Genomic DNA, 26,039 nt, shown 5'->3' on the forward strand with positions numbered 1-26,039 from the left:
ATTATATTTGGTCTTTGTCCCCTTTCTGGCACAGCTACCCAAACCCTTGGAATTTCCTGAGCGATAAGGGCAAATGGGAGCATTTTTTGTTATGATATTTGGCCTCTTGTCCGCGGTTCCTGAAATCAATTCAGAGCCATAAGGGTGAAATGGGTGTCTTGTTATTCATAACAAGCTCCTTTTCAGACCGAGTTTATGTTAATGAAGAGAGTTTTGGAAAGCACCTAAGGAAGGGAGGGGACTGGTTGCCAGGGGAGCCAAACAAGTGATTAGAGGGTTGGAACTTTCAGTCCCACCCTCTGACCTCCTGGGAGGGGAGAGGGGCTGGAGATTGAGTTCAGTCACCAATGGCCAGTGATTTAATCAATCAGGCTTCTGTAATGAAGCCTCCACAAAAACCCAAAGGATACGGTTTCCGGGTTGGTGAACACGTTGTTTGGAGAGGGCGTGAAAGCTCCATGCCCTTTCCCCATAACTTGTTCTAAGCATCTCTTCCAACTGGCTGCTCCCGAGTTGTTTAGGAAGTAAGATGTTCTCTGAATTCTGAGAGCCACTCTAGAAAATTAATCAAATCCAAGGAGGGAGTCCTTGAACCTACAATCTATAGCTGGTTAGTCAGAAGCACAGGTGACAACATGGGCTTATAATTGGCATCTGAAGTGGAGGGCAATCTGGTGGGACTGAGCCCTTAACCTGTGGGATCTGATGCCATCTCTGAGTAGATAGTGTCAGAATTGAGTTGAAGTGTAGGACACCCAGCTGCTGTCCTGGAATTGCCTGTCGGAGTGGGAGGAAAAAATAACCCATATTGTAATTGGGTGCAGAATTCTTACGGCCATTAAAAAGCGATTTCAATGTATACCATTGAAAACTGTAAGAACCTCGATTAATCACTGAACTAAAATAATTGCAAGTTAGAATTCCATCTATTCATTATACATTTATTGAGTGCGTACTAAGTGCCAGTCACTATGGACTGGAGGTAGAAAGAAAATTTGTTAAAATCTCTGTTGCACAGGAATTCAATCTCATAATTCTACTGTTCAAAGGGGGGGAAAAAAACATGAGAAATGCTGACAACGTAGTTTTAATTGTATAAGTTTAAAGTGCAGATGGGTCTTTCATGAGACTACCTTGCAGCAATGCCTAACACATCCTCTAAAGGATGAGCCCTGTGGTTGCCCATTGGAGAAGCACAGTTTAGCCTTTTGTTTGTGGAAGCCTAACAGGGATAATTGGTCCTATTAATTTTAGAAAAGGAAAAAATCCCACTGACTTTGAAAGGCCTCCAACGGGTTTTCTCCTCGGGGACAAACCTCAGCATTTCTGCCTGTCCCCTGTTCTCTAGATCCAAAGTTCTGGTTTCACTGGCCTGTGGGCCATCTGAGAATAGCTTTCTCAGTAATCTTTTCCAGTTTTCACACCAAATCCAGAAGAAAGACCCACTTTTCCTCGTTTCCTCCCACAGGGTTCAGAAGAAAAGAATTCCGTGGGAAGCTGGCTATTGCGATCACCGCCAACTTCATAAACAGAAACAGCACAGCTGAGGCCAAGGTGGAAGAGATTAGCGGCGTGGCTTTCATCTTCAATCAGAAATTTTTTCAGGATCTTAAAGAAGAAACAGGTGGGACCCTCACCTTTCTCCAAACCAGGCCATTGTCCGTGCTTCTCTGTAGCGTACAGGGGTTGGGGGAGGAGGGCACTCAGCTTTCCCAGCTCTTGGGGACAGGAGACTCACGCTGATAAAGTGGAAGCAGGGATTTCTCTTTAGGATTAATAATGGGCAGGATTCCTTCGGGGACAAGAGGGATGCTTGAGGGAAAGTTCTAGATGTTGTACATGAAAATAGATAAACATTTATTTACTCAGGAGACATTTACTGAGTGCCCATTGAATGCCTGCACTCAATGTCATGGGATACAAAGTCGAGATTGACACGGTACCCTCCCAGTAAGTGGCTCCTTGTCCAGGGAGGGACAGCCACGGAAACCATCCTAATCCAGGCTGGTGAATCTAGGCCCGACGCCAATGTGGAGATCCCAGAGCGCTCTGAGGGGGAGCCAGTAACCTGTGGGTGGTCCCTGAAGAAGCATAGGTGCTTTTGTCAGTGCGCCCGCTGCCCTTTCCCTCAGGAACAGTCAGGGATGCCGGCGGAGGCGGGGCACGACACTCACCCAGGGGCATCGGTTGTCCCCAAACCATGGGACTTGAAGAAAGAAGGGATTCATTCATTTACTCAACAAATATTTATTGAACACCTACTATGTACCAAATGCTGTTCAAGGGCGTGAGATAGAGCAGTGGGCAAAACAAGCAAACCCCCCCCTCGGAGCTTATATTCTATGGGTTGCGGAGGGACCATCAATAATCAAATAACATGTCAGGTGGTCTACAAGGATAGTGGAGAAAAAATAAAGCAGGGTGAGGGTGAAGAGGGATGAAATTCCTGCTCCCAATTAAGTAAATTTCAGAATTTTTCCCTTTTTAACCTGATTTGGAAATATATATATTTCTCCGTGGAAAGGCAGTGTAACAATGTTACATAGAAGTTTTGTACTAAAAATAAATCATTAACACCCAGCACCACCTAGCACAGGAACAGTCCTCATTTTCATGTAGTCCTTTTCGGTAATTTTCCAGCTGCATCCTTTTTACATGGCTAGAGCTTTTACCATAGAGTCAATCCTGTTATTCTCCTTGTCTCATTCAGCGTCACATTTTAAATACTGTCCACTGTGCCCAGTCCTACTGATGGTCAGGTTTGTCGGAATAGCTCTTCAAGTGGATATATTGTCACCCACTGCTGAAGCATTTAAACCAGGGGTTGGCAAACCTACCATGTGTGTTTGTATTGCCTTCAAGCTAAGAATGGTTTTTAATATATTTTGAATGGCTGCAGAAAAATCAAAAGAAGAAATTTTGGGGACAAGTTGAAAATTTATGAAATTCAAGTTTTACAGTCCATAAAAAAGAGGTTTATTAGAATGCAGCCAGGCCGCTTTGTTTACCTTGGTGCCATGAGGGCTTTCGACACAGACCGGATGGTCCACAAAGCCCAAAATATTTACTCTCTGGCCCTTTACGGAAAAAGTTTGCAGACTTCTGATTTAAACTTTTCAGTTATTTACTGTTACCAATAAAACTACTTCTTTTGGATTATTTCCGTAAGATAGCTTTCTAGGAATGGGATTAGTTATTGAGCCAGACTCTGCTTCTTACTGGCCACAGCAATGTGTGTCCACTGCATGACCCTCTGAGTGTCACTATGGTGGCATTATTTTTTTTTTAAAAAAAAGTATTTCCTTCCAGCATATTATGTCCTTTTGAATGATTTAAGAATTCTCCAGCCCTCTCTTCCCCTCAAAAACCAAGAAAATAAATGCTTAAATAAACCACCAAATATAAATTATGACAGGACATCAAGTTTGTTTTTCCAAATGTTTCAATGAGCTTCCTTTGCACTTTGCAGAGGTCATCACCTTTGGCCATTGTTCGACAACAATGCCCCTCACAGAATGAGAGCGATGAATTTCCTCGGATCCTCTGGGGGGCCCTGTGCATTGATGGCTGTTTCCTATTTAACAGTAATAAAGGGGTTTCCATGGTTACCCAGCACGCCTCTGTGATAACTGCTGATAAGTTGCCTTGCCTCTGTTCCTTTCTCTCCCTTCAAAGAAACCAAACCAGTGGTTCTCGAACTTGAGTGTGAACAGAATCACCTGTAAGGCCTGTTCAAGCACAGATTGCTGGCCAGACCCCCAGCGTTTCCCATTCTGTAGGCCTGGGGTCGGGCGCCAGTTATTTGCATTTCTAATAAGTCCTCAGGTGATACTGCTGCTGCTGCTGGCTAGGGATCCTACTTTGAGAAACACTGAGCTACGCTGTCATCTTACGGCATTGTTTTAAGGCAGAAACCTAGTCTATAAAGTCTTTTGCAATTGGTGGAAAGCACAGAAAGATACAACCCAGTCCTCTGATTGAGTTTTTCTACCAGGGCACCTGGGTTTTCACACATAACAGGGGGATGGTGGAAATGTCCCTTAGCAGTCTTTGGAGAATTCACACAGCTCTTTGCATCTCTGGTCACATGGAGGAAACGGTGGATGGGACTTGGAATCAGACAGGCTGGGGTTCAAATCCTGGTTCTGTTGCCACTTAGCTGCCATGCCACAGACAGCACTGTGCCTTCCTGCAGCACGTACTCAGCTGTGACTTGGAAATACTGGTCTACAGCCCCAAAGGGCTTTATGAGTTTTAAAAGAAACAGTGGCTAGGGGACTTCCCTGGTGGCGAGGTGGTTAAGAATCCGCCTGCCAATGCAGTGGACACAGGTTCGGGCCCTGGGCCGGGAAGATCCCACATGCTGCGGAGCAACTAAATCCGTGCGCTGCAACTACTGAGCCTGTGCCCTAGAGCCCATGAACCACAACTGCTGAAGCCCGTGTGCCTAGAGCCTGTGCTCCGCAACAAGAGAAGCCACCGCAGTGAGAAGCCTGCACACAATACCCAATGCAGCCAAAAATAAATAAATAAATTTATTAAGAAAAAGAAAAAGAAACAGTGGCTTAATCATATTGCAATATATAGCGCAGTGGTTAAGAATCCGCCTGCCAATGCAGGTGACACGGGTTCGAGCCCTGGCCCGGGAAGATCCCACATGCTGCGGAGCAACGAAGCCCATGCGCCACAACTACTGAGCCCGCGTGCCTAGAGCCCGTGCTCTGCAACAGGAGAAGCCACCACAATGAGAAGCCTGCGCACAGCAACAAAGAGCAGCCCCCGCTCACCGCAACTAGAGAAAGCCTGCTCATAGCAATGAAGACCCAACGCAGCCAAAAATAAATAAATAATTAATTAAAAAAAAACATAATTAGTATAAAAAATTTTTTTTAAATGTATCAAATCAACATGTACACCTTAAACTTACACAATGTTATATCTCAATTTAAAAAGAAAAGAAATAGTATCTTTGTGGGACTGTGAAAGCTAGCTGTGGTGACTAGGGTAAATTCTGGCACTTGATCTCATCTTTGCTCGCCTTGTATGTCTTAGAAACTTGTCTAACACCAATATTCTGCAGGTAAATAGTGAGACCTGTAATGAGGCAAAGCAGGGCTCCTGACACACAGTAGGCGCTGAGGAAATAATACTGAGTCCATGAACCTTCTCTTTTCAGGGATTGACCTTGAGAACATTGTTTACTACAAGGACTGCACCCACTATTTTGTCATGACTGCCAAGAAGCAGAGCTTGCTTGACAAAGGTGTCATCATTAATGTACGTATCGCTTGGCTATGATGTCCTGTCTTTCCCTTTGTGACCTGGGCTGGCAGCATCAGCGAGTGTGGGAGCAGATGTCATCCTGCCAGAAACTGAGTAATGGGGGGAAGAGGGAAGGGACCACCATCCACCACGCCCTTCTCCTTGGTGGTGCGTGAGTGTTGGATGGAGGAGCCCACACGAACAATAGAGGCAGAGGTGTTTCTGCAGAGAGCTGGGCTGGTGCGGGAGGGGGAAATGCTGAAATTCTTACCCAGGTGTTAGTGTGGGTTCTTAACCACTGAGAGATCAGCTGAGTCTTTTCCTTTCAAGTGTCTCATTTATCCCTGCCTCCTTTTCTGGGAGGTCACACACATACTTTGGAGGCAGATGGGGGCTCCTTGTCCTAGTGGGATCCAGGCAGTTTCACTTGTGAATTTCACGCTGCAGCCCCCTTGTCATGGTATGGGGGAAAGCCCTATTGCAGTCAAGAAGACTCAAGTTGAATCTTCGCTCTGCCATGTATTAACTCAGGACTGTGACTAAGCTGTTTGCCTTCTCTGAACCTCAGTCTTCTTGTCTGCAGAATAGGAATAATAGTTTCTAACTAAAAGGATTGTTCAGAGGAATAAATTTTAAAACGTGTACAGAGCGCTTGGCATGTAGCAAGTTGGTAGATTCCCTCCATAACTTCTCTGCCTGGTTTGGACACTTGCTTTTTTGTCCTGCTGGCTTCCTGGCCTCTGCTTCCTGCCTTTGCACCTTCATGCTTATACAGAGAGCAGGGCTGCAAGGAAGAAGCACGTGGAGTGGCCAGCCCCAGGCTGGCACCTTCTTTGGTCAGGTTTCAACCCCTCCAGAGACCCTGTTCCGGCAGCTGCCGCTGCTGCTGTATGTACCCTTAAGATAAGGATCATGCAGTCCAAGGTCAGCCTGCTCTTGGGGTGTCGGCCTGTAGCCCAGGCAGCACGGTGACCATTCATTGCTGCTTGTCAGAGAAGAATGTGCCTATCCTCACACCAGCTTGTGCTGGCAGCCGGCTGGACAGCTTTAGTAACCCAGCCCTCCCCTGGGCCTCCTCTACATCAGCTCAGGGCTTTGCTGAGAGCCCGAGTTGCTGGACAGAAGGCTGGGAATTGGCCGGGGGGGGGGGAGTGCGGGGGGGGGGTTGAATGAAGCCTACTTAACACAGTCAGCAGATGTGCGAGCAGTGGGTTTCAATATCTGGTGCCCCACTGCTGACCCGGTCTGGGGGAGGTGAGGCCATGTCCCCATTTTCCTTCTGTTCCACAGGTGTCCCTCCCAAAGTTACCTCCCCTATTGGGATGCCTGTGTCAGATAGGGAAGGACTATTTGGGGTCCAGGGTGCAGGCGCAGAGGGTACCTTTGCAGAGGAGGGTCTAGGGAGGCTCTTGTTATCCCACCCCTGGAAAGTCAGGCCAAGTTTGACTTGGGGTTCCTATTTCATTGGCTGAGTACTCCGGCCTGCTGAGATGCTAAGGTTCCCCCAGGTCATCCCAGGGTGTTTGTCCTGGCCACAACGTGTTGCTCATGGTGACTTGATTTTTTGGCAGTTGTCAGAGCCCCTCCATGCTCCCCTCTCAGGCTGTGTGTCATGGCACAGGTGGGTGGAAGCTCCTCGCTCTGGTCCCATAATTACTGCAGGAGCTGGGAGCAGATCCCAGGCCCACAGTTGTCCTCATCAAGGCCTCCCTTCTCCCTCAGAGAATCTAGGAGTATCAGCTGAGCTGGTGCAGAGGGCCCTCTAGGTATAAGACATGAACTCTAGGAATTGGAGGCCACGGCTGGACGTGGGAGAACTCGACACCATTTGGTTCAGGAGCCCTGGCTTGAGTCTCCAGGTGTCCAGCCAAGCTCTATAGCATTTGCATAAGCTGGGAGCTGACCCCTCTACCCCTTTACCCCGAGCTACTTAAATTACCATTTTTCTCTCGCTCCCAGAGGAATGGCAAGTCCTCTGTTTTCCTGTCCCTGTATGGGTCAGCGTCTTCCTCGAGACGCACAAGGTGCCGAGTGAATGTTTGTTGAATGACTGACTGACCTGCTTCCCCATCTATTCCTGCTGATCTCTGGGCCTCTTTCTATGACTACTGAAGGGAGAGTAAAGTTTCTCCTCAGGAAACCCTGCCTCTGGGCTCCCAGCTGTGTCCGTCCTTCCTGGCTCCTGCCTCTGCTGGTCCATGCACACACAGGCTTGGTCTCACCTCAGTAGGAGGGAGCTTGGTTGCCAGATGTGTGAGGTGGATGGAAACACGTCACAGCTGGTCTCTCAATGCCGAGTCCACCCTCATTTGAAGCAGTGAACAGACATTGTCTGACCTTCTCTTCTGGTCTACAGCTTCTTTCCAGCTTTTCACTTGGGGTGACTAGTCTTCCTGTTGGATTCCCCACCCTTCTCTCATGTTTACTGCTTCCCTCTCTCCTTCCCCACCTCCGTCTAGGACCCAGCCTCTCTTCAGTTCCCTGGGCCTGTGCAAAATGAGGTCCAAATTCGCCCCCTGCCTTTATCTTCATTTAGCACTCCTTCCTCAGCTCTGCCCACTTTATTACAGCCCCGTTCCCACTTTTTCTCTCTCATCCTTGTTCTCATCTGTTCCCTACAAGTCTGTTCTGCCATCCGCCCACTCACCTGGGACCTCCTGCCCTGCAAGGCCCTTTGACTTCTCCCAGCAGCCCTGGGCCAGGTGGCTGTCATCCCGGCACAGCCGGGGGGTCTGCCCCTTGGCCAGGTCTCCACAGTCCTGCGTGTGGCTTCAGCACCAGCTGCCACCTTCATCATACAGTGTCCACATTCATCCACCACCCGGTCCTCCGCGGGGGTTCTTGTGGCATGTTTTGAAGAGGGGGTATTTTTGAGATTTCTCCATTCACTCTTCCACACCTTCAAGAAGGAGAGTGATTATGTGATGTAAGAATAGATATGAGAAAGGAAAGCGAATAATACGAGCTCCAGCCTGGACTCCATGACCTGACAAAGGGCTCTTGGGCCAACACTGGGTTCCATTTAGTTGATGTGGCTTGAATGTGGAAATATTAGAATTTCTGGGAAATCATGGCTGTTGGGAAAATTGCCACAGTAGGTCACTGTTTGTAGTTGAGGCTGTGCCTTCTTAGACCTTTCTAAATGCCCTTGCTGGTGCCCTCGGTGGGTCTGGGATCACTTCACCACATGGTGTGGTTTGTGCCATCATGATTTATTAGGGACAGGAATTCCCAACCATTGAGAACTTCCCAATTCCTAGGCTTTGGGCTAGGGAGTCATGTCCACGGTCTCATTCAGTCCTCACGTGGTCCTATATAGGGAGTAGATTTTGTTAGTCTCATTTTACAAATTCAAATTTTACAAGTGAGATTACGGAGACTCAGAAAAGTTCAATCACTTGCCCAAATTTATGGAGTCAGTAAACAGAGATGGAATTTGACCTGTTGATCTCACTGACCCAAGGCCTGTGTTGGTCTTATACACTAGTCCCTGCCCCCTGCCCCAAGGATTTGCATTTTCTGTGTCTCCTTTTGGGAAAGATAGTCTTTTAGTTTCTATAGCCACACAATGAGCAGATTGGACTCTGGGAGACATCCTATGGTTCATTGCCAGTGTCCCTCCAGGGTGGATATCCTAGTCCTCTAAGCTCAGGGTTCTCTACCTCCCAGCAGGGAAGTGTAACAGTTAACACTGTAAGAGCAAAGCAGAGCCCCGAGGAGCCCTCAGCCTGTTGAGAAAAGGGTAACTGATCGTGGAGAGGAAGTTTGAGAGTTATGCCAATTACCCATTTCTTTTTCGGACTTGTTTGACCACTAGCCGCAGCATTTCTGGACCACATTAGCTTAGCTTAGTCTGTTATAAAATCAGTCTTACTCATTTGCTCTTTTGTCTTTTAGTTTCACTGAAAGTTATCACAAGAAGCAGCCACATGAAATATGCTTCTATATTTGCTGCAGGATCATTACTGAGTACACGGTTCATGACTACACAATGTTCTCTGTCAAAATTCCTATGTCAGACAGTTCTTTTAGAATTTAGTGCCAGGAAAAAATATCCTCCCCTAGGAATTTCTATGCTTCCTTCTTTCTGATAAAGAAAACCCTGTATATATCACATTTCCCTTTTGCCTTGGATGCCAGGAAGCTCAAAGCCAAATTTTTTTTTTTTTTTTTGGGGGGCCATGCTAATCTTCTCTGTATCGTTCCAATAAAGCCAAATTTTTTTTAAAAATTTATTTATTTAATTTATTTATTTTTGGCCGCGTTGGGTCTTCTTTGCGGTGCGCGGGCTTCTCATTGTGGTGGCTTCTATTGTTGCAGAGCCCAGGCTCTAAGCCCAAGGGCTTCAGTAGTTGTGGCTCGCAGGCTCTAAAGCGCGGGCTCAGTGGTTGTGGTACATGGGCTTAGCTGCCCCGCGGCATGTGGGATCTTCCCAGACCAGGGATCGAACCCATGTCCTCTGTATTGGCAGGCGGATTCTTAACCATTGCGCCACCAGGGAAGCCCAAAGCCAAATTTGATGCTTAATCATAACTCTGTTAACGTTCACAGGTGGCTGATTTGGTTCCTCTTTATTCCCTTGGCCCCGATTTTCTATTTGTTTTGATTAGCCTCTCTGCAAGTCCATTCCATGTCCTTTTACAAAGAAGTAGGTATGACTCCTTGCCCTTTTGAGGGGCAGGTTGCTATACTGTGCTCTTGTTCTTTCCCCCAGGACTATATCGACACAGAGATGCTGCTGTGTGCAGAGAACGTGAACCAGGACAACCTGCTTTCCTATGCACGCGAAGCTGCAGACTTCGCCACCAATTACCAGCTGCCATCTTTAGACTTTGCCATGAACCATTACGGACAACCCGACGTGGCCATGTTCGATTTCACCTCTATGTACGCCTCCGAGAATGCAGCCCTGGTGCGCGAGCGACAGTCACACCAGCTGCTCGTGGCCCTGGTGGGCGACAGCTTGCTTGAGGTACCACCTGCTTTTGGAGCCCCCTCATTCCTGCTGGAAGACAGATCCCCACATTGCTATTCTAACTGGCAGCATCTGCTGTCCTGCAGCCCAAGGGAAGGACAGGCTCTCAGCCAACTGGCAGGACTCTGCAGAGCCCGTCCTGGCCTCAGAGCCTGACCTTTGATGAAATTTAGAGGGGTCAGTTCTGCCTGTATACAGGCAGGAACACTTCCTCTTGCCCCTCTGGGTTTTTCTGGGCTGACTTCTCGGTTGAAGTACAAAATTAAGCGGCCCGGGTCAGGCCATCCTTCCCAGAGCGTGCAGATCTGCAGCTGGTTGGAGACTTCTTCCTCCTCTGGGTGGATTTCTGCGGCCTTTTCAGCATCGAGTTTGAATAGGAGCAAGAAAAGAGTGTGGGCCCCAAAGTCCATGGCCTCCCTGCTCAAAATTCTTCCCAGAAAATCTGCAGATGCTAGGATTCTTACATTAAATGAATGATTTCAGAAAGGGTAAATTTTTATCTTAATGTAAGCACTGACCAAAAAATGTTGATGTATTTATCTGAAGTTAGCATCAAATTTCAAACCACGCTTTGGGTGCACATGGAACAGTTTAGTTAGAACTTAGCTTGGTGAATCAATGCTTGCTCACCACTGTGTGCGGACTCGAACCTAAGCTCCTTGCTTAAGCACTCAGCACCCCCTCTGCTTCTGTCCCAATCCTCCCTCCCAGCTTTCTCTCTCCTGGTACTCCCCACCCGTGCTCTCTGCTGCACCCAAACCAGACGGGCTGCTTTTCCATCCGGCTCCGTCATTTTCCCGCCACCAAGCCTTTGCCCACACTGTTCCGAACGGATCAAGATCAGAATCCTATTCATTCTTTAAAATCAGCACGAATGCAGCTCTTCCCTGAAGCATTCCTTGATTTCTGTCTCCCCCGCCCAGGGTGGTTTTGCCTCTGCCTTTTTGAGCCCCCAAAGCAATTTTGCTATTCCCGTGTCATAGCACCCTTGCATATGACTTTGTGCTACAGCTATTGGTGTTTGTGGTGAGTCCCAGTGGGCTGCCTGTCACCTCTCTGTCCCCCCAGTGCCTCGCACAGGCCTGGCAAACACCAAGTGCTGGATAGAATGGGATGGCAGGCTGGGGATCACTGGAATCAACTAGAACTTTGCATGTGTCCTTTGCAGCCGTTCTGGCCGATGGGCACCGGCTGTGCCCGCGGCTTCCTGGCAGCCTTTGACACGGCGTGGATGGTGAAGAGCTGGGACCAGGGCACTCCTCACCTGGAGCTGCTGGCTGAAAGGTGAGTATTGACAGCAGGACCCTCAGCTGGAGGCAGGGCCGGGTCAAAACTCAGGCAGGAGAGGGAGTGAGGCTGGATGAACCTGGAGCCTCTGCCCCCTCTCATCTGCCTTCCCACATGTGGCCTGATTTCATCATTGGGGTCCCCAAGGAAACGTTCTCTGTCATGATCTACCTCCCCCAGTGACTTTCCGTGGGGGCCAGGCCCTTAAGCCCTGGATGCCAAAGAGAAATCTTCATCCAGGGCGGCCCTGAAGTTGGGGTTCTTGGCACTGCTGAGACACTGAGGAGCCAGAATGGGTTTAGGGGAAGCTTCCACTGCAGCACTGAGTCCCACTCTGTTGGGGGCTGGGTGCTCTGACCTCCCAGGCCTCTTCTGCTGCTGAGATCCTGGGCTTCCTCCCAGACTCCTGCTGCTGGCCACGTGGCTGTGACAGCTGGTGGACCAGGATAAGTCAGGGCTGGCGGGTGGGGACGGGCCCCTGCTGGTCTTGGGTGTGGAGACCTGTGGTCATGGGGGACCAGCCACAGGAGGCAGCGTGGCTGAGTGGCAGTTATAGCAAAACCACAGGTCTCTGGGCGGCCAGCTCCGAGTCCCTGCCCTCTGCCCCGGGGAGGAGGCCAGCCTCACCACCTCCCAGGGTCCCTCCTGCTTCCCCTTGACCGTGTTGACCCTCCCCCGCTTTGCAGATCTCGAGAACCAGGAGGGCCAGGCATTGCTGGGAAGGGTTACGCAAACACAGATCTAAGAAGCTCTTGGGAGCAGGGGAAGGCGGGTGGAGGGGAGGAGTGGAGAGAAGGCCGGAGGCTGCAAGAGCAATCCTTGACCCCTCTGCTCTGCCTTCCTCCAGAGAAAGTCTTTACCGGCTGTTACCTCAAACGACCCCAGAGAACATCAACAAGAACTTTGAGCAGTACACGCTGGACCCGGGGACGCGGTACCCAAACCTCAACTCAAACTGCGTCAGGCCCCATCAGGTAAGGCCTTGCCTGGAGTCCTGTGTGGGTCACCAGGCGCTGAGCGGTGAGAAGTGGGGGGTCACCTAAAATCTTGGCACATCCTTGGGACCCAGGCCACCATTGCCTCTTGGCCCAAAGGTGAGGCCAGTTCCTCTCTCTGGGAAAGCCACAGAGTAAAGCAGAGTCAGCATCTCTCTAGCCAACAGGAGAGAACTAGAACACATGTAAGTGTGTGTCCACATATGTACGTGTATTTACGTGTGTTTATTTGTCACTGAGCATATGCATTGCTGAGCATACCTCTCTCAAATAATCTATTTGATCAAATATCAAGTTCTTTCCGTCCGAGGTCCTAGAGTCTATTTTTTCTCCCATTGACTTAGAGTCACACAAGTGTGCAGTCAATAGCACAAAGAATGGTGTGAATTTTAAAAATCAGCTAATTACATATATTCACGCTCAAGTTCCCCCACATTTGGGTGGATGACAGATCCGCAGCTCTGTTTCAAGTTGCTGGTTCCCTTGCTGAAGGTCATGTCCTTCGGTGAGAGAGGAAAAGGGCAGCCAGTGTTGATGAGTGGGTGGGGTGGGTTCAGTGACCCTGCAACGACTAGGGTTTGGGGAAAAACTAGCAGACAGCTGTGTGTCCTCTCTCGCTCCTAGGTGAAGCATTTGTACATCACTAAAGAGTTGCACCAGTGCCCTCTCGAGAGGCTGGGCTCAGTGAGGAGATCCGTCGGCCTCTCCAGGCGGGGTAAGTGGCCCTCCTGGGACCCCAGCTTTGCAGGGAGGAGGCCTGCTAGGTGACCACTGGGGCACAGGCCCTGCAGCCAGCCTGGCTCTGATCCAGTGACCTGCATGACCTTGGCCAGGTGCCTCTGCTCTCTGCACTTCACTTTCCTCATCTGTAAAACCAGGACAAGGACGATACCAACCATAAGATCATTGTGTGGGTTAGAGGCGAGCGCTTGGCACATTAAAGTGAACCGGAATGACTTCCCTGGGACTTGCTTTTCTTTTCCTGTTGTTGCCAGTATGAGGAGTCTTGTCTCCCAGCTAGATAACAAGCTCCGTGCGCTTCACTCTTTTCCTGGTCTTCCAGGGCCTGGCACAGTGCTGGGCACAAGGCTGGTGCTAAGTGCGGAGGGAAGGGATGATTAAATGACCAGCTTCCCAGCGTCCACCCGGCTGTGCTCAGGTCACCATCCTGCTTAAAGACACACCTGGCTTCCACTGCCTGCCCAGACCTTGCATCCTGCCCGCCACTGGGCAAACTCAGCCTCACCAGCCACTCCTCCCTGCCTTCCACACCCACACGCCCTGCTGCTGCCGGCCTTTAATAAACCATTTCACATAACATGGCAGGCTTCTCTAGATTCTTTGCCATGGCACAGTCGTTTTTGTTTTCCTGGAGATCTCCTTCTGTCCTAGACACTCTTCTAGAAGCAGTCAAATGCACCTCCTCCATGACCCTTTCTTTGGCGAGTTCCCCTGCCCTGGTAGACTCTGGCAGACCCGCTCATGTGCTCCCCTGGCATTGGGTTTCTCTGTTATTGTCACCCACTGCTGTGTCTGTCTTCCGCACAGGATAAGCATGTTGTTGGCAGAGTCCATGTCATCCTCGCCTCTATGTTCCTAGCCTCTAACCAGGACCTGGCCAGAGGGGGTCTCAGGAACTTTTTCCTGCAGGAGAGCATGCTTCGTGTCCCAGCATCCTGCCCTCCTGCATGCTCTTGACAGGACCCCCTCGTGGGGCTGCAACTGTGCCCACAGCCCCTTGCCTCAGTGCTGTTCCTCCCGGTCCCCACCCGTGGTGGCCGACAGAGCGGGTCCCCAGGGGAACTGCTGAGATTTCCGTAGAGCGCTTCACCACTGTCCGTCTCCTCTTGCTGCAGAGTCAGACATCCGGCCCAGCAAGCTCTTAACCTGGTGCCAGCAGCAGACCAAGGGCTACCAGCATGTCAGCGTCACAGACCTGACCACATCCTGGCGGAGTGGCCTGGCCCTGTGTGCCATCATCCACCGCTTCCGGCCTGAGCTGATGTGAGTCTGGGGCCCAGCTGGACCTGGCGAGCCCCGCATGGCCCAAGGGGACCCTGGAGACAAGGGAGACCAGGGCTGTTCTAGATGTAGAATCTTCAGGACGTAGATCAGTATTTCTCTTTGCGTACTTTCAATTTGAATTTTTTCTTCAGTTTGTTCTTTTCCCTTTGCACCGATTATTCTGCCAGCAACTTGTTTGATCTGCGTTCCTTCTATGTAAGGAGCAGAATGACTCAGGCTCAGTGATTGATTGCACTCACACACCAAACCCCCTTCATTTGGGAAATTTGAGTGTTCACACCTTGGAGCTCTACCCTCAAGAGAGGACTTGTGGGCAAGATCTAATTCTGGGGACCAGCTTGAGGGTTTTACAGCCAAAAGAATTAGATTTGTGACCCAGATCCGTTAGCTGTATAATGTTGGGCAAGCCCCTTATCTTCTCTGAGTTTGCCGTCTTCATCTATAAATCAGGAATAATGGCAGGGTCATTAGGAAGATTGGATTATGTTTGTGGAAATGCTTTGTGATGTTGAAAGCACAATACATCTGTTATGTTGTGTTTAAATCAACTGCAGTGTAACCTCACACCCATGAGCAAATTCATCCAGAAGGCTGGATGGAAACCTAGTAAAGTTTATCAATTGGTACCTTTAGGAAATGAGGTTGCCTTGAGAAGGGGATGAGGCTCTCACCTCTTACTTTATATAACTTGATCCTTTTATTTACAAGAAGCCCATATCACTTTTGTAATTAACAGGAAAAGAACGTATGGGAACTATTGAAAAGTAAAGTAGTTCATAAATTTTCCAATCATTTTCTGATTTTTTCATCCCAGGTAGCAAATGACATTTTCGTGGCCCAGATCTGATTGGTTCCACCCTGAGTGAGGACAGGGTTAGCGTCTTCTGGCTGAGCCCCCCTGAGGGGTGGGGGGTCGTGGTGGGGGGATTGGAGCAAGGGCCTTGTCACTTGCAGTGCTCCTTATGGCTAAGTTTGCTCAGCTCTGCACCCCTCTGCATCCTCTCCGAAAACTTCACCTTGTTCTGATTCTCCAGCAACTTCGACTCTTTGAATGAAGATGACACTGTGGAGAACAACCAGCTGGCATTTGACGTGGCCGAGCGTGAGTTTGGCATCCCCCCAGTGACCACGGGCAAAGAGATGGCCTCAGCCCCGCAGCCCGACAAGCTCAGCATGGTCATGTACCTCTCCAAGTTCTATGAGCTCTTCCGGGGCACCCCGCTGAGGCCTGTGGGTAAGGACCTGCTTTCAGGATGAGGCTTTGCCAGCCCCTGAGCCGTCTCTGCCCTGTGCCCGCATCTGGCTGCTCTTCACACTGATGTCCTCTGTTCTGGGGCTGACCCCTGCCCTCCCTTTGCCTTTGAGCCCAAACAAGGGTGGACCCCACACACCCAGACCCATGTATGTAAGTGGGTCCTGTGTGGCAGGTGCCACATGGGGCTGGCCTGCATCTGCCCTTGTCACCGGAAGATCACTGACAGAGCGGCACCAGCCCTCTATGCAGGCCACTGACAGCTTCAGTTGGGGGTGAGGGAATTATTTTGGAGGGACCTTGTCTCAGTGACACCCCGTGAGCTCTGGGGGAGCAGTGGATGGATCTGGATCTCAGTCTTACTTTTATTTCCTAACAGATTCTTGGCGCAAAAACTACGGAGAGAATGCTGACCTCGGCATGGCCAAATCATCCATTTCTCATAACTATCTCAACCTCACGTTTCCAAGGAAGAGAACTCCACGTGTAAGTTTCGGCCTGGGTTTGTTTTGTTTCTTCTTACACGTGGATGGGTGAGGGGAAGGGAGATGCCACGTGCTGGGTCTGTTTACGCTGATAAATTACCCAGATTGAGTGCTCACGAAGACATGAGTCGAACTCAGTCAAGTTCCCCTGCACCATGTAGCCAGCTTCAGTGCCTTCAATGTGGTTATAGGAAGGGCAGGGTAGAGAGCAAAGAGGACATGCTGGTGAGTATTTTTAAAAGTAAATCAGATTAGCTCTGCCTGCTAAGCAGGGAGATGGACACGATATCTCACTTTGTTAAGCAATTTAGATCAAGAACACGATAGCCATTTAGTAGCAGAAGTGGATGATGAGGCTACATTTACATATTCTGTTCCATTCATTTTTTTAATTCATTCATTCAACAATGTTTACTGGGCCCTGTTCATGCCAACTTTAAGGCTGAATGTTTTGTTTGTTTTTGATGAGGGGAGCAAATATACAGAGGTGAGTAACATATGGACCTTGCCTTTGAGGGGCTCAGAACCTAATAAAGAGATTCCCAAATTTTCCCAACTTATGGCACCTTTAGTGTCTTAGTAATTTTTTTTCACACTGCCCCCAGATCAAAAGAAATGCCTAAAATTTTCGTTTGTTAAGTAGTTATATCCAAATAACTTGCTAGGGGAATTTTGCAAGGTGTGTGACAGGCATCACCGTGCTTCCCTAGAAAATCTAAAATATCCTGCGGCTCCTCTCTGAGTTCACTCTGGTGCCACAGGGTGCCTTGGTACGCAGTTTGGAAACCATAGGCCTTATGCGAAATTACAGGGTAATATGAATGACGGCATCTCCATGGAAGGTATAATACAAGTTGCCTTGCTTGATGTGCTCATTTTACAGATAAAAAGTGGAGGCCCAGAGATGTTAGGCTGCAGGGGCTCGCACAGAGCTTGCCTTCCCTCCACTGACTCGGCAGGGGGCTGCAGGCCTCTGCGTGCGTCTCAGTGTCTCTGGGTTGCCAACAGGCTCTTAACCGCTGGCCAGTCATGCCTTGTCCTGCCAACCCCTCCGCCCAGGGTGGGGCTGGGGCCCCATGGCCTCCTTTCTTTCCCTGGGCTATGTGATCAGTGGTCACTTTTTCCCCTGAGGGCTGTGCTCCCTGGAAGGCAGCAGCGGTTGTGCTGACTCTAGGAACTGGGTACTTAGTGCTCTACATGCCCTGTCTCTAGGAAGGGACAGGCTCGGGGGCTGGCGAGGGCGGGTGTGCGGGTCGGCTCGGGTGTAAGCAGAGCAGCTGAAAGGCTGAGCTGCACCCCACTGCCCTGCGCCCCTCTGCTCCCCGAGCTGCCCCACTCAGAGGCTCTGTGGGAGACGCCATGACCCACCGTAGGTCGCGCTGAGCGAAAGCTGTCTTCCGGAGCCCAGTCGTCGGCTTGCCCCACCTCGGCCCAGCTGCTTTTCCTTGATGACTGAGGACCCCTGCTTTGGGCTACTCCATCCCAGGCAAGCCAGTGCAGCCTTTCTGGAAACTCTCTGAGCCAAACATTTATCACTTTTCTCCGTTCACCCGCTTTCCTTCCACCACTTAGCCCACAGCTGGGAACTGGAGAGGCATGTTTAAACCTTTCACTCACCACACCTCTGTTTACAGAATAACCGAATTGAAACAGCCTGGCCAGCTCTGGCTCAGGAGGTGGGAATGGTCAAAAGTCAGCCATCAGCCAGGCCCTCCAGGCCCTCTGAGGGCGCCGGAGCGGCACTCCACTTCGCCCTGGCTCTGCTAGCAAATGCAGCGGGGATGCGTGGGCTCTGCCCGGCCCAGCCCTGGCTGATTTTGGCCCATGTCCAGTCTCCTCCAGGGTGTGCTCCTTGGCTGCCCATCTTGAGAGCGGTTAAAATCCACAGATCTGATTCCCTCGCATGGCCCCATTTAATGTCTAAAGTTTGCCCTGCTTCTCGGATAGGTAGAGAGGTTAGGTCATTGAAGTAAGTGCCTGTTGTGGGCATTAGTTGTCCCACACTTTTTCCTCAAACTGGTGGGTTGGTGGGTGTGCAAGGCCACTGGGTCATATTCTGCCCTGGCACTAAAACACCCCAGCATATACTGTCCACCACTCAACGCCAGTGCAATGGTCCGACCACGTGCAAAGTACCTTCTCCCCTTTCTATCATGTGTCTTCTTCTTATATCTGGATCTTTTTTTGGTCTGGAGAAATCTGTTTGCAATGCTCTTTGGTCTTAACATGTCTCATGACCAAAGAGTACTGAGTCCACTCCAGGTTGCCCCTGGACACGCACAGAGGAGGTCTGCACAGGCGACTGAAAACTGCACACGTACACGGGGCTCCCCCGCAGTTACACAAGAAGATGTCAATGCAATTAGACATGCAGTTTTCACTGCCCTGGTTCACGTGCCCCCACGGACTGGAGATGCAGGCTAGGCTGCGCTTGCATGATTTTGTACACCAGAGCTCAGTCACATGATCTGTATGTACCGGTGCATCTGTATTTGGCCTCGCCCCCTCCCCTCGTCCCTCCATTCCCCTCCCTCCCCCCTCACTGACTTCAGAGGACGATCTTGATACGGGGATTGAGCAGCCCACCTTTGTTCACATGTGGGGTCTTAATCTGAAGAGGGCTCATTGTTTCTCTCCTGAGCCAGTCTTAACGGTCTCTCTCCCTCCTGGAATTTTTTTTTCTTTTTTTTAATTTAATTAATTAATTAATTTATTTTTGGCTGTGTTGGGTCTTTGTTTCTGTGCGAGGGCTTTCTCTAGTTGTGGCAAGCGGGGGCCACTCTTCATCGCGGTGCGCGGGCCTCTCACTATCGCGGCCTCTCTTGTTGCGGAGCACAGGCTCCAGACGCGCAGGCTCAGTAATTGTGGCTCACGGGCCCAGTTGCTCTGCGGCATGTGGGATCCTCCCAGACCAGGGCTCGAACCCGTGTCCCCTGCATTGGCAGGCAGATTCTCAACCACTGCACCACCAGGGAAGCCCTCCCTCCTGGTTTTTGATGTTGGTGTTAAATTCTTCTTTCCTCCCTAATCTTATTTTCCTAATAACATCCAAACTCCAGCAAAAGAGAACAACTTTGGGCAAAATTGAAGGCTCTTCCTCCATCCAGAAACTTGTTTATTTTAGAGAGAATGACTTTCCCATTCCACGCCAAGAGGGTTGTGCCTCTGGTGAGTGGTAACCTACTGGGGTTGGTTATCTCTGAAGACTGGATGGCCCACGCCTGGGGAGGAGGAGGAGAGCTTAGGGATTCTGTTTTCCTCTTAAAGAAAAGCCCTTGGTCTGCTGCAGATCTGCCTCTGTCCCAGTCAGCAGCTAGAAGCCTCGTAGCATGGGACAGTTCCTGGAGACTCCAGAGCTCTTGTCACCAGGCTCACAGGTGACATCTGAACACACATATGTGGTCTCCGTCTCCTGTGTGTGCCTGTGAGTGCACACACACACACACACACACACACACACACACTGCCTGTCTGCGCTCTCCTCGTCTTACCACACATGGGTAATGCCTGGATTTATGTCCACTTCAGTTATGACACATCTTATATTACATACATAGTCGAGGTGCCTGATCTTTGTTTTCCCCATTCTGGGCCCATTCCTTGAGGGACAACACAACACAGAAGTTGTCATTTGTCCCTGGAAAGTCCATCCTAGAAGCCAGTTGGGTGGCCCTAGGATTTATGCTGCTCAGCTGGCTGATTCCGACCCAGGTCCTCCTCTAGCGCTGGCCCTGGTGGAGTGGGGTTCACAAAGCATGACTCAGATCAGTGTCTGGTCTGAGCTGGAAGGTCCCCCTCCCAGCTCTTCTCCTTGACCCTCCTGCACAGACACTTTCCAAAGATCCAGGGGCAGTTATGTAAGAAAGTGCTTCCTCCATTCACCCGATCATTCAACACAGATTTACTGAGTCCCCGTATTATGCTGAGTTCTCAGTGCTGGGGGCACAGCAGTGAACAAAGAGGGCCAAGGTCTCTGCTGGAGGGAGCTGACCTTCCAGTGTGACTTCCTAAGTTCCTCTCACTCCCCTTCTCCAGCTCTTTTCACAGAACCACCCACCCAGCAGCCACAACTCCCACTAGGGTTCTCATACTTCTCAGTACGAGTCTTCAGAGACTTGAAGACGGCTTAGGGAGTCAACCCAGGTACTGATGCTGCCCAGGTCAGTTAGCACAGGGCTTAAGCAACGTGCCCGCCCCCATCCCACCCTGGGCACCTGTGGTCTGCAGGTCGCTGCTGAGGGTGATCGCTCTCCTGTCCTCTGTGTAACCGCAGCCTGGGATTCGGCACTGATTTATAGAATGGGGATGCAAGCCGAAGCCCAGACGACTAATACGTAGTTGGGTCTGGTGGGGATTCAGCACGTGTTCAAACCTCTCAAAGTTCCTTTGCTTGACTGCAAAATATCGTAATAACATAAACATTGCATTGCTGCGAAGACAACGTTGAGGAAGTGTGAGCTGCAGGTCTGAGCTCCTTCTCTGGCACATGGAAGGGGCTCTGTAAATGATGGCCCCCATCCCATACTGACTAAATGAAGATGCTTGTTTTCTGAAAACGGTGAAACTAGTTGGGTTGACCACTGGCTTCCGTACTGCAATCATGACGGATCCAGCATTTTACAGTGTCATAGCGTATTTGCTCCTCTTGTTACATTTTGAGGAAGGCAGGGGACATGTTCTCATCCCAGTTTTAGAGATGGGGAAACTTGGTCTTAGGGAGATTATAATGCAGTGCCATATAGGTGGTAAATGTCAAAGCCAGAACTAGAATTCAGATTTTCTAATTCTGTGAATCGCACTAACCTAACTTAAAATGTCTAACGCTTATATAGCACTTCAGAGGAGAAGAAGTGTCGTATATACATGAATTTGTTCATCCTTACAATAACTTACTTATGAGCTAGATAGTATAGTATCTTAGAAGTGAGGGAACTAAAGTCAAAAAAGTTGGGTGATTTCCCTAAGGTCACTTAGCCGGGAAGTAATTCATGTCAGAACTCGAACCCATGGCTGCATACTACTCTGCCATTGAAGGGAAGAGCTCTCTTGCCAGTGTCACTGACCATCTTTCTAAATATCATGGTGGCCACTATACTCTCAGGACACTGCCTACAATGGCCAACCTTCTCTTCCTATGACCTAGGTCTGAATTTCTCCACCAGCTAACTAAATATAAAGTTGGGGCTAAAATCACCTTAAGCCAGGCAGTATGGGAACGTGATTATCTTGTGCTGATCAAATAAATGATGAGATTGGTAGACATATGTCTTTGATTTTTTTTTTAATGGAGAACACCAAGTAGTTTAATAAATGCCTTTTGGTATATAGAATCTTTCAAATCATTGGGAAATAATGATAAGAAAGTATCTTAGGGTGAAAGGGCAGGAAAAATTAATAAGAAAGTGAGTTATTTGTTTATTCTCATACTCTCTCGGGGCACAATAAGTATTTTCTTCCCCCTTGTACCCCAATTCTCTATAGTGCTAAGCAGAGTCCAAGGAGAGGGCGTTACGGAGGCATTTTTGGCTCCCCAATAGTGATATACAGATAAGAAAAAAATTAGATAAATCTCTAGATTTGTGTTTTCTCAAGCTTTTTGTGTTAACCTAGCTCTTCTTCATAGCTGAGAATCAGTGCTTCCAGGATAAGTCCATCAGGAAGAACAGAGACCCTTTGGGTTTGTATGTTGCTAACCATATAGACTGCATTTTATTGTCCCAGGGGTCAGGCTGAATCACAGGAGCTGATGTTGCCCCACCCACTTCCTTTCACCCCTCCCCCCAAGGGTTTGGGGGTCTTCTTAGGTGCTGCTGCTGGGTACACTCCCCCCAGGAGTGTTTTCTGTGAGCCCGCGGCTAACGTACTGGGTTTGGATCCACACAGGCTCAGTTGGACCAGTCACAGCCAGGGCTGCTGAATGCAAGAGAGTAAGATGTGTTGCTCTTTGAGGGAGAAGCCAGTTCCTCATTTAAGGTGGAAACAAGGAGAACAACAGAAACCCCTAAGACGATGCATGAAGTATTCTTGTTGGGAGGAAACCCTGTACTTTCACAAGCTCGTCTCTCCGGACCAGTGCAGGGCTCACAGGCCGTGGAGCCAAGCACCCAGACAGCCTGGGCCTCTAGGACCCGATGCTGTACATAAGGTCATCTGTTTCTCTTGGTGTTTGCCCAAACATTTGGGTTGAAATCATTTCCATTCAGAGAATAATGATTTATTAGAAGCTGAGGAAAATGTTGAAGGGAAGGCGAGGCCCTTTCATCTCTTGTTTTATGCTGCCTGAGCAAGGGAAGGGTCACATTTTTGAACAAGTATCAATGACTAAACTGTAGTTAATTCTGTCTTAAAAAATTTTTTAAGGCGCTGGTAAATAGGAGGAGGGGCGGGATGATGGTGAGTGCAGGGGAGCAGGTGCTTGCCTGTGGAAGTAAGTTGAGTACACACTAGACTGCATGCTGGGGGCTTTGATCATTACCGTCGATTTAGAACAACCAGGAGGTAAAGGATCCTCTGTGATGGGGCAAGGTGAGAATGTGTGGGGCTGACTGGGCAGCATGCCTGGGTTTGAGAGGAGAGGGTGGCCAGCAGCCCTTTCAGCTGCATCCAGTGTGGAACAAAGGCCGGGATTCAATCTGGCCCTGCTATGGAGGGCCCCGCTGAGGGTGTCGGAGGCTCCCCCAGGGAGGGACGCATAGTCGGTGTGGACGGCTCCATGGTCCTCAGTGGGCTGGCCGTTTGGGGAAGGTCCCGGCTCGAGGTCTAACCCCAGTGTCAAGGAGAGGCTAACACAGCAGGGTGCATGGCGAGGCACTAAATCCAGCCTGCAGCCCCATCCCAGCTCGTAACATCAGCTCAACCTGTGCAGTCCCCCTCCTTCCCTTGAGGAGATAAGTCAGACCGCAAGTGCGCCCTTGGGTGGCCTTTGCAAGGGTCATGCAATGGGCTTAGGTGGGGCAGGGTTCTCTGGATTTAAATGTCCAGATTTTGGAAGAAGAAAGTAGGCTGTAAGGGGTTATCAATGGGACAACCATGCAATTTATTGTCTAAACCAGGATATTTTTGAAAATGAAAGGGGGCACTATTCATAATTATGCTGGGGGGAAAAGCAATACATCAAACTGTCCTGGGCAAACTGGGCTGTATGGTCACCATAGTTTTCAGGCCATATCTGATGCTACTTTGAAGTTAACATAATATCATTTACCAGTAGCTGCAGTGGTGGCTGAATGGCAGGCGTAATTTGCCATCAAATTCCTGGACAGCTGATCTAAGTCCCAAGAATCCCTGCCTGTGAGGGGAGCCAGTGGCACCTCTTCGTAGGAGGTGATCTCCACAGGGCAGCATCAGCAGGCCCGGCTGTGACCACTCTGAGTCCAAGTTCATTGACAAGGAGACAATCCCTGCCCATGTGACAGGGATTCTTTTTGCTTTGGAATGCTTTGACATGATTTTGGGGGCTGTGTTCCCACCCCCTTCTGACAGAACCCCTGGCTCCCGAGGTTGGGGAAGGCTCCCTCCTCTGCGCCTGAACAGAGCCGAGAGCATTTGTCATGGTGCAGGGTAATTTCTGCCCGTCTGTTTCCTGGGCTGGCAGCTGTGGCGGGCAGGGCTGGATCCCCAGTGCTGGCATCACAGCCCTTGACAGCCCTGAGCTCACCATGCTTTCTTGGCCGTCACAGGTGGACAGCCGAACCGAAGAGAATGACATGAGCAAGCGGAGGCGGAAAGGCTTCAACAACCTGGACGAGGTTCGTGTGCTCAGTGCCGGTTTACACAAAGCCCGTTTCCTGACAGCCAGTGGCCACAGCCCGCCCGCCTGACCGTGGCATTCGCCCTGCCCTTCTTTCTTTCCTCTCTCATGAACCACTGGGTTCCAAGCTTGGCTTGATGGGAAAGAGTTGGGTCTGGTCACTAGCTATGTCACCCTGCCAGGGTATGGCTCATATCTGTAAAACACAGATGATGCATTTGCAATGGATGACATTTTGCAGAATTTTTAAAGATTAAGTAAGAGGACGTGTATAACATGCCAATCATGGTCTTTGGCACCTAGGGTAATCAAGATATAATCACTATTAATAGTAAGTAGTAAAGAGGCACCAGCAGTCCCACTTTTCTCCCAGTCCTAGTTTCTACCTTTTGTGTTTTCTGTAAAGCAAATGTCCCAGCACCCACAAATGCCACCTTCTGGTGAGAGAAGAAAGTTACAGGCTACTTTGTCAAAGCCAAGCATGAGTCTCTCTCCTGCTACTAAAAAATTGATCAGAAAAAGAGTATCAGTTCTTGCTTCCCCAGGCAGCTCTGTAAAGAGACCTGAGATATATAGCTCATTCCAAAAAGCCATTCTAATTCCACAAAAGCAAGCTTAGATACTGTCTGTGAACTGTAGGATATCAGCTTTAGCTAGCCTACTGGCTGATACCAAAATGATGACATAGAAGCAAGGGGGATAATTTGTAGGATACATTCATACTTCATTTATAGGACTTAGAATAAAACTTTTTTTATCTTATATGGTTGAAGAACTGCTGCTCTTGGCTCTGGCATGAGCAAGAAGCCAGTGAACAGGGAGACAGTTGAGAGGATGAAGCCGTGGCTGATGAACTGGGCTGGAGAAGCATCCCATTCCCCAGTTACGGGTGTTGGCTCTGCCTTAAGTGCCTGTGATTCGCTCCCGCCTCCTCCCAAGAAGCTTCCCTTGGATACATTTTATCCCCGGGGGGAAGTCTTCTCCTGCCTTTCATCTGTGGCTTATTTGAGGGGGTGTCTGTGCTGTTTCTGTTGTTGGCAGCACAAGATGTAGAGTGTGGGAAGAAATCTGGTTGCACCTGCCCCTTCTGAAATGGCTCTGTTTTCTGGGCCAGCTGTTTTGCTTAAGTCAGATTTAACCAAGCAATGAGTCTCTCTAAATTCTTGCTACTCAAAGTGTGGGCCAAGAACAAGGGCACCAGTATCACCTGGCAGCTGGTTAGAAATGCAGACTCTCAGGGCCCACCCCAGACCTCTTGAATCCAAATCTGGTTTTGAAGGAGACCCCCAGTGATTAATGTGCACATGAATGTCTGCAAAGGGCTGGTCTGCACGACCCACTGTCCTGGCCTACTTTGGCCTGTACAAACAGTGACCAGCCTAGTAAACTTGCCCTCTTCACACTCAAGCCTGGATTGCTATGCAGAGTTACATTTCCCACTCTGAAGTAGGGAGTGACTCTTTGGCTTGTGTGTGTCCAACTCTTCAGAGTGGCTGTGCATACAAGGTTTCCCATGGGGCTGCTACTCTTAGGGAATCTTAAAAAAAACCCAAAAAACAATTGACTGTAGCTTGCCTCTTCCCATGAATTTCTTCTAAGTGAACATATCTTTGTTTTGAGAACATCTGTTCCTGGGAGGGAAATTCATTGTCTCCTCAGGAAAACTGACTACCCTCTTGACGTGACAATGCCATTTGTATTTCTGAGGTTGATGGGAGCAGATCTATGGTACTGGGGAACAGACATTCACCGGACACCCATCATTTTTAAAGTTTTATTTTAGCAGATGAGCTAAGGAAATCTTACATAGAATTCCATTTCATAAAACAGCATAACCAACTGGTCACGGTCAACATCTAAGCAGTCACAAGTCGTGTTGATATCACGCGTCCCGAAACAAAGCAATGAGAAGGGCCCTTCACCTCTGTTACATCCGGCCCGATCTGAATCAAGTCTATAGTTCTGTTAATGGTATTGTGCCGGTGTTAATTTCTTAGTTTTGATAACA

General features: G+C 49.4%; 1 protein-coding gene and 1 pseudogene across 10 annotated transcripts in view; one reads left to right on the forward strand and one right to left on the reverse strand.

Annotated features, from left to right (window-relative positions):
• MICAL2 (microtubule associated monooxygenase, calponin and LIM domain containing 2) overlaps window positions 1-26,039 on the forward strand; it is a 224,182-nt gene that overhangs the window by 92,439 nt on the left and 105,704 nt on the right. For all 10 annotated transcript variants that reach the window (XM_068555431.1, XM_068555426.1, XM_068555425.1 and 7 more), the window contains 10 exons: window positions 1,469-1,624; window positions 5,177-5,277; window positions 9,977-10,234; window positions 11,406-11,521; window positions 12,372-12,498; window positions 13,144-13,234; window positions 14,376-14,523; window positions 15,579-15,778; window positions 16,176-16,282; window positions 23,961-24,029. In XM_068555431.1, coding sequence (XP_068411532.1) covers window positions 1,469-1,624; window positions 5,177-5,277; window positions 9,977-10,234; window positions 11,406-11,521; window positions 12,372-12,498; window positions 13,144-13,234; window positions 14,376-14,523; window positions 15,579-15,778; window positions 16,176-16,282; window positions 23,961-24,029 — 1,373 coding nt within the window. The remainder of the gene's footprint in view (window positions 1-1,468; window positions 1,625-5,176; window positions 5,278-9,976; window positions 10,235-11,405; window positions 11,522-12,371; window positions 12,499-13,143; window positions 13,235-14,375; window positions 14,524-15,578; window positions 15,779-16,175; window positions 16,283-23,960; window positions 24,030-26,039) is intronic.
• On the reverse strand, window positions 9,410-9,493 carry LOC137772780 (U6 spliceosomal RNA; annotated as a pseudogene).

The sequence above is a fragment of the Eschrichtius robustus genome, chromosome 11 (genome assembly GCF_028021215.1).
Source record: "Eschrichtius robustus isolate mEscRob2 chromosome 11, mEscRob2.pri, whole genome shotgun sequence".
Classification (NCBI taxonomy): Eukaryota; Metazoa; Chordata; class Mammalia; order Artiodactyla; family Eschrichtiidae; genus Eschrichtius; species Eschrichtius robustus.